The sequence below is a fragment of the Euprymna scolopes genome, chromosome 14 (genome assembly GCF_053919585.1).
Source record: "Euprymna scolopes isolate OS-2025 chromosome 14, ASM5391958v1, whole genome shotgun sequence".
Taxonomy (NCBI): domain Eukaryota; kingdom Metazoa; phylum Mollusca; class Cephalopoda; order Sepiida; family Sepiolidae; genus Euprymna; species Euprymna scolopes.
In genome coordinates this window covers 18,157,284-18,169,505 of record NC_136495.1, presented here as the reverse complement: position 1 = coordinate 18,169,505, position 12,222 = coordinate 18,157,284, and the positions used below count along the sequence as shown (strand labels likewise).

Here is a 12,222-nt window from a genome sequence, read left to right as displayed (position 1 = left end):
TATTCCTCACATTTCATAAGCATCTTTCTGGCAAAGGAAAAAAATTACTGTTTCGGGGGGGGGGGAATATATCCATATAATATTTATTGTTTGCTAGTTTTTGACCCTGAAGTGGTATTTGGTACTTATGCGAAATACGGATGTGAAATAACGTTATTATTTAGAAACGTACCATGCGTATGAACAGGGAAGGGCGTTTTGTAACTAGTCTGTACTTTCACGTAACAATTTGATTGTTTGAATTCTTCGGCCTACTGTTTTCATCTGGAATGCTATTTTCCCAACGTTTCGGCGAAGAAATCAGAGATTATTCGATCGATCGAAACGCTGTGAAAACTAACACTTAAGATGAGAACAGTAGTCTGAAGAATCCAAATAACACAAACAATAAATCCTCATCTCTAAAATTCAGAAAAGGATATGCACTATTGTTACCGCGCTATTTTTAAATAGTTTTTTCAGGTTTCACAATATTTTCTTTTTTTTTTTTTAATTGTTAGGTGAAAGCATAGAATAATTACAAAACACACTCCCTTCCCTATGGCTTTCAAAATAATCACGTTATTTCAACACGGTAACAAAAGTGCATAAGTACCAAGAATGTTTATGCAGAATACTGACCGTGCCGATAAAAGGAGGGTGGAGTTCTTTTTCTTTTTTAACGGGTTTGTATTACTGTATACAGATTCAAAAAAGTTGTCAAAAAAACAAATATATAACAAATAAATGTTATCAAAGGCAAGATAAGTTACTTTTCTACCAAACTGGATATATTTTTTGTGTTTTTATTCAATGTAACATGTTTATTCAGCTCGAAAAGCATACAGTGTTTACCGATGTATTGGAAAATTCCAAATGGCGCCCGACTCTCTCTTTAACACGTAATTTTTGGAAAAGGTGTTATAAATAATAAACTAGACAAAATACTATTTAAAAAACACCGAATATATGTTAACTTATGTCACGTCACGGCAACATATATTGAGCGAATTTCTAACAGTATCTTTTCGAGTTTATTATTTATAACACCCTTCCCCGTACTTACCGTGTTAAAGAGAGAGTCCGGCGCCATTTTGAATTTTCCAATACATCGGTAAACACTGTATGCTTTTCGAGCTGAATAAATATGTTACATTGAATAAAAACACGAAAATTATATCCAGTTTGGTAGAAAAGTAACTTATCTTGCCTTTGATAACATTTATTTGTTATATATTTGTTTTTTGACAACTTTTTCGAATCTATGTGTACAGTAATACAAACCCAAATATATTATAAAGTAAAAAAATGATAAATGACGCTAAATAGAACTGAAAACTTTTTATTTATTTTTTTTAAGAAATAAACAAAAACACTATTTACCTCTGACTTGTGGGGGTTCCCTCTAATGGGTAAACATAGTTGTGGATCTTCGCACGGGCATGTAGAAAGACTCCCGAATCCGAACAAAAAACAGGAGACCAATAAAAAATAGAGCCACTTCAATTCATTTGAAGACATTTTTGTCGCACTAAAAACGAAATACGCAGTGTTTACCAAACAACGTTTACCAACGAACTGAATTGACAGAAAAAGTCACGTTTCAATAAGAGTTATCCCCCTTTGAAAAGACTACGCGCAGTCACGTTCGCATGTTGTTATTTTGTTATTTTTTAAAATTTGGATTCGCGTTTACTTGCCTGCCTCTCCAATGAAGGCAAAATTAAGCACACGGGTTCTAATATAGGGATATCCAGCTCCTGAGCTCCACCTCTAAAGAGCATTCTGGAAAAAAAAAAAAATTGTGGATCTTTTGCCAAGTATAGACAATAAAACGAAAAAGTGAAAAAAGAAAAAAAATATATATATATATATATAACAAATAAATATTACCAATATTTTGTTTCATCTTTTTATTTTTGAGCGATTATCCGGATTCCAAAGATGACTGGCTCGTGGCTAATGTCCGCCATTTTTGTCTTGTACAAAGTTAAAGTTCTACTTTTCAAAGTAAATAAACACTTTCAAATAAATTAAAACACAAAAATCTTATCCAACTAAGTAGAAGAGTAATTTATCTTACCTTTGGTAACATTTATTATATATTTATTTTTTGACCACTTTTTCGTTCTGTTATTTGTACAATCAAATGCCGAGTAGATTCTATGAACAAAGCTTCTTTCTTACAACTGCTCACCTGTGGAACTCTCTTCTGTTTCCCTGGTTTCCAGTTGACTACGGTCATCTTCAAGTCTAACGTAAACAAGTTCTTGAGGAGCCGTTCCCTTAAGTAATCCAATTTACCAAATTTCCATTGCTAACGATTACTACATTATTGCATCATTGACTATCATACACTTTTTTTTTTACATAGGCATCACCACTTATCAAGGCCAAAAGGTCACTCGAGGATAAGGGTTAAAGAGTGTGCGGGAAATTTATTCACTGAGTCCTGTGAAGGTTATCCCACGTGGTTCATGTTAATAAGCCTAGAAAAATCAGGACATGAAAAAATAAAGACAAGGAAATACTTTTAAGAATAAAAAAAATATTGACATTTTATTGAGGGAAAAAGAAAGCATAAGGGTTGGGGAAAGAAGGCAGCAAAGCTGCAAAGTTCAATTATTGAGAAAAAAGTTTATATGTTCAATTTACAAGAGAAAATACAGTTTATATGTTCACCGATTCGACTGCCAAAAAATGTCCTTATGGCAAGCACTAAAGGCTTAATTAACACTAGAGAGAGAGAGTACAGAAATAAGAGAAAATTAGAATAAGAGAACTTACTGCGTAAAACAATGATTTCGTTTCTTTTAACCTTTCTTTTTTTATCTTTATATATATGTGTGTGAGTCCTTTTTTTACATATATATTTTCTTCACGCCACTCCAAATCGATCTGTCCTCACTTCAGTGACAGAATCCTTGAAAGTTCTTTTGAAAATAATCCTTGAATTTGAAAACTCAATGTTGTTTAGTAAAACCTTCGTTCGTCCTTCTTGTCAGATGAAATTCTCACTGGTTACAACATGGAAAGACATTTCGGTTTCCACACGCCGACATTTAATCGCATCTCGTGCGTCAAGTTTATAGATCAATTCTTCTTAGAATTTATTCTTTCTTTTCTTTTCGAGTCAACCAACTTGATTCGACTCTTACTGAAACTCATTATTCATTCCTATGAACAATGAAATAACTTTTACTATTTTTAAGACTTGAATGTCTGAGTAGGACCAGAGCTCGTAACTTGCGTGTTACCCTCGTGGAATCTCTGTCCAAAACTGACTTTCACTCCGCTCTTTAGTGCACTTGTTGAATTTTCACGGGAAAAATATCTCTTAGTAGAACCAATTGTGGCGTAATTCTTTCAGCAGCAGCAGCAGCTCGTTAAAAAGACGTAAAGTTAAAGAAGGAAAGAAGGGAGGAAAGATAAAAGACAACGACGAAAAGAAGGAAGAAATTAGATTTCTGACAAGTGTACAGTAGAAATTGGACAATATAGTAACCGTTAGTAATGGAGATTCGGTAAATTTGTTAACTTATATGGAACGGCTCATCAAAAACTTGTTTGCGTAAGACTTGAAGACAACCATATTGTAATCAACTGAAAAGCAGGAAAACGGAAGACAATTCCATAGGCGTGCAGTTCTAAGAAAGAAGCTTTGCTCATGGAATCTACATTTAGGTTTAGGTACAGATAAAGAGTGGGGGAAATTATTGATAGTGATTTCTGCTAGACGGGTGTTTCTTGTGAAAGTTTGGCGAGGTGGGGGGGAGGGGCATAGATTGGAGCTCAGCCGAGCACTTGCCATGAAAATAACGATAAAGCAGAGACAAATTCGCAACATCTCTTCTATGAGATAGATGTTGCAGGGAAGAGAAAAGGACATCTCCTACGAGGCTCCGAATTCTATTTTGAACCCTATCAAGGCAGGATAAGTCCTTTCTAGCAGCTCCTGCCCAGATGTGGCAACAGTACTCCATCCTTGAACGTACCTGGCTGTTATATACATAGAGAATTGCATCAGCAGTGAGATATCTACTGGATCGATAGAAGGATCCCACCAGCGGTTTTAGCAACGGATTTAATGTATGTCTTCCACTTAAGATCAGTAGTAAAAGTCAAGCCCAGAAGCTTGTCAAAACATGAGGCCTCCCCAAGACAAGAGCCATTCATTTCAATTGATGCCAGATGAGGATCAGAGCGTTGATGATGTAAAGATAAAAACTTGGTTTTAGATGCATTCAAAGTAACCAGCCACTCTTTTCCCCATTGTACCATATGCTCAAGATCAGAGGAGAGAGAATCGGAAAGAACTTGGTCGTTTACAGTCTTAGATGTGCTACCATAGATAGTAGTGTCATCAGCATAAATGTCTACGAATGATGTAAGGATGTGATTTGGAAGATCATTAATGTAGATCAGGAAGAGAGTTGGGCCCAGGATGGACCCCTGAGGGGCTCCAGCATTAATACTGAGAGCTTCTGATTTCTACCCATCAACAACAACTCTTATGAGCCTATCAGAGTGAAATGATTTAATAATTGAGAAGACATTTCCAGCTATACCGTAGCTGCAGATCTTGTGAAGTAAACTTTCATGCCATACTCTATCAAAGGCCTTTGACATGTCAAGAGCAATTGCCCTAGAAAGGAAGCCTCTGACGAGAGATTCGCTAATCCTATGAGATATAACTGTAAGGACATCTGCTGTAGATCTAGCAGAACGGAAACCATATTGCGTGTCACTAAGAAGGTTATTTTTGCTGAGATGGTTGATTACTTCTCTATTTAACACAGATTCCAGCAATTTACTTATGATGCACAGGAGACTTATTGGCCTGTACTGAGAGGGAGATGAGCGATCACCTGAATTCTTAAATACAGGGCATACTGATGAGATTTTCCAGGGTGATGGGAAGCAATTCTCCTTAAGACAACATTTAAACAGTTTTGTAAGGATGGGCACTAGTTCTGGTTGAAGTCTTTTGAGTACTATAATTGGAATACCATCAGGGCCGGTGGCTTTACTGGAATCAAGGTTTTTAATTAGCTTGGCAACATCACATACAGATATTTGTATATCACATAGCGTGTTTTCTGATACAGGAGGAAATATTGGAGGTTGGCAGCCTTGGTCACAAAGGGCAGAATTAGCTGCAAAGTTCTTGGCAAAGAGTTTGGCTTTGTCTGATGCTGACGAGATTACCTCAGGTCCATTGATGATACTTGGGATAGAGCACACGCTTCTGTTCAGGATTCTATTTGCTATTTGCCAAAACAGGTGGGAACCAAGCCGCTGATCAGCTACTTTGGACTTAACGGACTGAGCATGTAACTCTCTTGCATTCTTTATAACTTTTTTACACTGGTTGCTGGCAGTCCTGAAAGCAGCTTTAGTCTCAGTACATCTATTATGTTGGAAGCAATGGAAAAAGTGATTTCTGTACTCAATTGCAGCAGTACATTCTTGAGAGAACCACGGCTGGCTGTTAGGTTTTTGCTGGAATTTTTTCAAGGGTATGAAACAGTCTATACCTACAATTAACCATTCCGTCAGGTCTGATACTATAGAGGACACATCCTTTTTAAACATGGAACGCAGAGGTAGATCTGATATAAATGTACGGAAGCTATCCCAGTCAGCGATGGAGCATCGATATACTGTACGATGGAGAGGTACATCTGAGGATTTATTACATTTCATTTTTATCTTAACTGAGTGGTCGGAAGATACAAGTGGAGACAGAACAGAAGCTGAACAGTTCAGGACAAGTTGTGAGAAAAAGGTCTAGGAGACTTGCATACTGGACGTCAGTATCGGGCACACGGGTGGGTTCGTGAACAATCTGAGTGAGGTCATAAGCAATAAAGAAATCATGACAGAACCTCCCCTCATCATCGGTCTTGTTTGAGTGAGTTAACCATTCTACATTGTGAACATTGAAGTCTCTACAGACATGAATGTTAGTTGAAGGATAAGCAGATTGGACTTGGTCAATTTTCTCAGATATGCTTTTAAAGATAATAACTCCGCTGTTGTGGGGGCAATAGAGAGCAAATATAAATGCAGTAGTTTGAGCAAGGGCAACCCAGAAGCACATATAGGGTAAGTTAGGATCTTCTCTGGAGATGTCCCTACCACATGGAAACCCATCTTTTATATAGGCACATATTCCATGGCCATGGCGATCTTGGGGTCAGATTTGGAAGTTAAGTTAGAGTATTCTTTAATTACAAACTCATCTAGGGCAATAGTCTGTCCAATGCCAGTTTCACTTAGGAATAAAAGGTCTGGTTTAGTCTCCTGTAATTGGGTTTCAACCTCTGGAAGGTTAGAACGTAGACCCCTGATGTTCGAGAAGGAGACATGGTAGTGGGGGTCTACGTTAGAAGTTGGAGATCCGGGTTTAATCGTGTATTTTTATTGAAACTTTTCATGATGCAGTTTTGGGAATTGAAGTAAGGCAGAGAGGGAAAGTAAGAGAGAAATAGAAATGAAGAAATATTTTTTTTGTAGCACATGAAAAGGTAAAGCTGTAACAATTACCCACTAATATGGTATCGAGAAGCCCCACCAGAAGCTGCTGCATGGTCCAGAATCCATTCACCAAATGGCAATGCAGCAGCCCCAGTACTTTGCGCCTGCTGATAGGACAGCCTCCTTAGTGGTTAATCCAAGGTTCGGATCCCTGACTATCAGGCGGATAACATCAGCCCAGATAAAACGTTTACCTCCAGCACTCTTACTAGTGACATGACAACAAGGTTAGACATAGAAACAGAAAATTTCCAACATCTTTGACGGCTGTTCACGCAAAATACTGCCAACCTAGAATACAGCTTCTCCCTTTGTCAGAAAAATCACTCATTAAAATATGAGGACTGAGTGGCAAATAAAGAGAAGCGAGAGTAACGGGAGCTGCCGATAATGCATCCACAATGCTTTGTCTACTCTCCATTAAAAAAAAAAAAAATTATTAAGTATTAAATATCCAGAAAATAAAACATTGTTTAGTAAATCGTTATTTTTTTGCATTTTTTGATTTTTTTTTTTTTTTTTGCATTATTTTTTTGCATTTCCATACACCAAACATGGATATAAATATCTCTAAAACAACCGCTGGGTCATAAGCTTCATTTCGGTACCTTACTTGCCTGGGTGGGTTACCTGTAGGCTCGGATAAACTGCGTCACACACACACACACGCGCGCGCACACGCACGCACACACACATACACACGCACACGCGCACACACACACACACATACACATGCACACACATGCGCACGCACACACACACACGCACACACACACACAAACGCACATTAGGAAAATTTATAATACAATCTACACCAGCGACCATACACATGTACGTATAAAAGAGACTTTATTTGATTTATCTGATTGCTTGATCATGTACTGAAAAGAGCACACACATGCCAACCATTATCAATGGACCAGAGGTCATCTCGTCAGCATCAGACAAGGCCAAACTATTTGCAAAGAACTTTGAAGTTAATTCTACCCTATGCGACGAAGGCCATCAACTCCCCATATTTCCTCCTATAACACAGAACAAGCTAGGTAACATACAAATATCCATGCATGAGGTCACCAAGCTAATCAAGAACCTAGATTCCAGTAAAGCAACTGGCCCTGATGGCATCCCAATTATAGTGTTAAAAAGCTTCAACCAGAACTTGCTCCCATACTTACGAAACTATTTAAGCGCTGCCTTAAGGAGAAGGACTTTCCGACTCCCTGGAAAACATCATCAGTTTGCCCTGTATTTAAGAATTCAGGTGATAAGTCATCTCCCTCTCAGTACAGGCCAATAAGTCTCCTGTATGTTATGAGCAAGTTGCTGGAATCTATATTAAATAGAGAAATAGTCAACCACCTCAGCAGGAATAACCTTCTTAGTGACACACAATATGGTTTTCGCTCTGCAAGATCTACCGCAGATGTGCTGACGGTTATATCCCACAGGATTAGTGAATCTCTTGACAAAGGCTTCCTTTCTAGGGCAATTGCTCTTGACATATCAAAGGCCTTTGATAGAGTATGGCATGAAAGTTTACTTCACAAGATCTGCAGCTACGGTATAGCTGGAAATGTCTTCTCAATTATTAAATCATTTCACTCTGATAGGCTCATAAGAGTTGTTGTTGATGGGTAGAAAGGCCTTCGACAAGGTATGGCATAAGGGTCTACTTCACAAGATTTCCAGCTACGGTATAAATGAAATGTTTTGTCAATCATTAAATCATTTCTCTCCGATAAGAGTAGTGGTAGATGGACAAAAATTGGAGGCCTGCAATATAAATGCTGGAGTCCCTCAGGGGTCAATCCTGGGCCCAACTCTCTTCCTGATATACATCAATGTGGTATCTGTTCTTCAGATGCGGCACTTCCATTTCTCATTCTCTTTCAATGGAGGAGAAATCCTTCACGACTGAGACAATTTTTATTTTTGTACCTTTCCTCCACGTTAAAAAACGACTCTGGTGTCTAATTCTGTCCCGTGGGGAGGCATTGTAAATAGGTACATCAATGACCTCCCTAAACACATACTTAAATCATTCCTTGACATCTATGCTGATGACACGACCATCTACGGCAACACATCAAAGGCTGTAAATGACAAAGTTCTCTCTGATTCTCTCTCTTCTGATCTCGAGCGCGTGGTTCAGTGGGGGAAGATGTGGCTGGTTACCTTTAATGCATCCAAAACCAAACTCCTATCCTTACATCATCAACGCTCTGATCCCCATCTGGCATCAATTGTGATGGATGGCTCTCGTCTGGGTGAGGCCCCATGTTTTGACAAGCTTCTGGGTTTGACCTTTACTCCTGATCTGAAATGAAACACATAGTGTTGCCAAGGTCGCTGGAAAGATGGTGGGATCCTTCTACCGCTCCAGAAGATATCTCACTACTGATGCAATTCTCTATCTATATAAAAGCCAACTACATCCAAGGATGGAATACTGTTGCCATATCCGCGCAGGAGCTGCTAAAAACAGCCTATCCTGCCTTGACAGAGTACAAAATAGACTTTGTGGTTTATGGGGGATGCCCTTTTCTCTACCCTGCAACCTCTCTCCCACAGAAGAGACGTTGCGAGTCTATCCTTGTTTTATCGTTATTTCCATGGCAGGTGCTCGTCTGAACTCCAATCTCTGGTCCCCCTTCGCCAATCTTTCACGAAAAACAACCGTCTAGCTGAATCCACTGTGAAAAATTTCCCCCACTCTATATCTGTGTCTAAATCAAAACGCGGATTCCATGGACAAAGCTTCGTTCTTAGAACTGCACACCTGTGGAACTCTGCTTCGTCTTCCTGCTTCCCACCTAACTACAACTTGGATGTCTTCAAGTCCAACGTTAACAAATTTCTAATGAACCGCCCCCTTAAGTAAACACTTCATCAAATCTCCACACTAACGTAATGTACTTGCAATAACCCTTATCCCTGAGTGGCTTCCGGGCCTTGATAAGTGGTGATCACTGTGTAAAAAAAAAAAAAACCCTATGCCTTGGAAATGACCATGTACAAACTTTTGTTGAAAATTTCTGAAAATTTAAAAACACACATGCATTGCAATAACTTTTCAAAATAAACTTAAAAGAATAACGTTTAATTTTTAATTAATTTGTTTCGACATTTTTTAAACAAAGAACAATAAAAAAAAAAAGTATGAGTTATCTTACTTATTTTTGAATAACCTTTATCCTTGAGTGGCCTCCGGGCCTTGATAAGCTGTGACTGCCTTGTAGAATAAAAAAATAAATAAATAAATAAATAAAAATTTTTCCAATTGAGAAAGATTTCTCCTCGTCAGATAAAGAACTGATATTACTGCATAGGAACAAAGCCATCTCTCTCCTCATATCAAGAATGGGTTTCTAAATAATAGCGTTACTATTTATTTAGAAATAGATGCTTAATATAAGGAGTCCAAATGAGGACTTTGTTAACTATTCTGTACCTTCGCCAATGTTAGACTTTGAATTACGTATTTGTAAAAAAAAAAAAAAGAAGGAAACTATTTCCCGGCACCTAAGGAACTCTACAGTGAAGGGGTGGGATTTTGCCGCTATGTAAATGAGTCAAAAGTATTTTCGTTTAATAGGTACATGTGCAAGGATGAAGCTCTGTGATGATGCAACAGGAGCTGGAGCTTCACAAATCCAGTTTTAACAGATTAGGCACAAGGTCTGTAAAAATATAGGGAGGGGGGGGGGGTCGATGGTCATCCACAGTCTATCCTAATCCAGACTAGACTCATTAGCAATCACCAGAATACCACATTTACTCTGTATCAGGTATCAATAGTCAGTAATTTCTGTCAAAAGAAATAATTTTCACTGCAAAGTAAAAGCAGGTTTATATTAAAGATCACAAAGAACAATAGAGAAACTTGTCCATATCTTTGAAAACAGATGGCCTTTGGGCCAGGATCACAGTGTAGTGTCTGTTCTGATGCTGCCCTTCACCGTTTCTGTCCTCGGTCAGTGGATGAGAGGTCCTTCATGACTGAGATAATTTATTTTTTGTGCCTTTCCAGAGCGCCCCTTTTTGGGGAGCTAGATTTTCCCCACATTAAAAACCGACCTTGTGTCTAACTCTGCCCTCGTGAGGAGGCAAGTAAATAGAAATATCACAAGTTCAATTTGAAAATCCAGAAAACTGAATACTTTTTATAAGTTTTTATTTTAAGTGATTAAAATCATTTTTTTTACTTTTATTGTTAAATATACACCACAATCTCGGTGACACGCCAGTTCTTGCCAGATCACTGAAGTTAAGCAATGATGAACCTGGCAAGTACCAGATGGGTGACAATTTGGGAAGGTTAAGCACTGCATGTACCACGCCGAGTCGTAGAAATATTCAGATTGGCATCAGGGTGTGTTTAACTCATAGGTTGGTGGGAGAGATGCACCCCCGAATCAAGATGGAAAGCACCAGGAAACTACTGTTTTTACTTGTCTTCCTAAGATCATCATGGCTCTACAATTTGGAGAGCTGTGGTTGCCGATGCTGTTAAAAAAATACAGGGCTGCTGCTGCTGTTGCTGCTGCTGCTGTTGCTGCTGCTGCTTTTGCTGCTGCTGCTGTTGCTGCTGCTGTTGCTGATGATTTCTTACAACAACTTATTCATAGAAGAGTTAGTGTTTTTTCTTTCTTTTTTCCTTCATTTTTCTCTTTATTTTGTTTGCGATATTAATTGAGGAGTTGGCTCCTCATAGAAAGAGAAAAGATACATGTCCGATGTTGTTGACGTGTAACAGAGCTGTTGGTGCTGAATTAGCAGCAGCAGCCATATGCAAATGGCCAAGCCAGCTGTGCAAAGTGACGTCACAGCAGAGATAAAATGACACAGGCGTTCAAAGAAAGAGAAGGGTTCAAAGAGTGTTCGGAAAAGCATGGGTGCCCTCACAGCTGAGACAAGATGTCACAGAAAAGGAGGAATAAAGGTCTTTTGTTAACAACTCAAACAGCAAGTTGAATTTCTTTTTCCTCTTCTTTTTTTACTGTTTCCTTGTGACTAAATCTACAATGTGTTTGATCTGTTAAAATTTAACGACACCATTATAAAAAAGTGTACAATGGTTGCTATAAAGTCGGAGACAAAATGAAGAAAAGAAAAAACATTAAGTTTTCTAAAAAAAAAAAATTGTTTTCGCTGAAAAGCAAGCACGTTTTGGTTCTTCTTCGTTATAATAACAAAATCTGATAGTCTAAAAATTGAGTTTTCCTTAAAAATAATAATAACTACTAATTTTTTCTATGTCAATTTCAACTAAAAGGAATGTTATCTATTTGATTGGCATGTTGCAATTAGTGAAATATTAGCGAATTATTTCAAAAATCAAATATTTTCATAATTCACAAAAAAAAGAAAAAAAAGGCCGGTCATATTGTTTTGGACAGTGAATGTAAACACAAGAGAAGTAACTCGGGTTGTTAAGGTATAAAAAATATATTTAAAGCAAAATTTTCATTAAAAAAAGGCCAATGGAAAATGTTCTTTATTAATCCATATATCTATAAAAGTGAAATTGTCTGTGTGTGTGTGTGTGTGTGTGTGTGTGTGTGTGTGTGCTCATTTTCCTACCAAACTACTTTGTTAATTTTCAGTCTACAGACTCGAGATTTGACATAAGGGGTATTGAGATTTGGGAAAATCTTTTTAATCAGTTTCCGGTCAGAAATTTGGCAGTCAAAGGATTAA

General features: G+C 37.9%; 1 protein-coding gene across 2 annotated transcripts in view; it reads right to left on the bottom strand.

Annotated features, from left to right (window-relative positions):
- The window catches only part of LOC145292884 (di-N-acetylchitobiase-like), a 54,689-nt gene extending 52,334 nt beyond the window's left edge, over window positions 1-2,355 (bottom strand). The window contains exon 1 of one of the 2 annotated variants that reach the window (XM_080139011.1): window positions 2,063-2,355. In XM_080139011.1, coding sequence (XP_079995137.1) covers window positions 2,063-2,074 — 12 coding nt within the window. In that variant the 5' untranslated portion in view covers window positions 2,075-2,355. Of the gene's footprint in view, window positions 1-1,362; window positions 1,583-2,062 lie in introns of those variants that run through there. The other variant, XM_080139010.1, reaches the window with a different exon arrangement.
- Window positions 2,356-12,222: the final 9,867 nt, after the last annotated feature.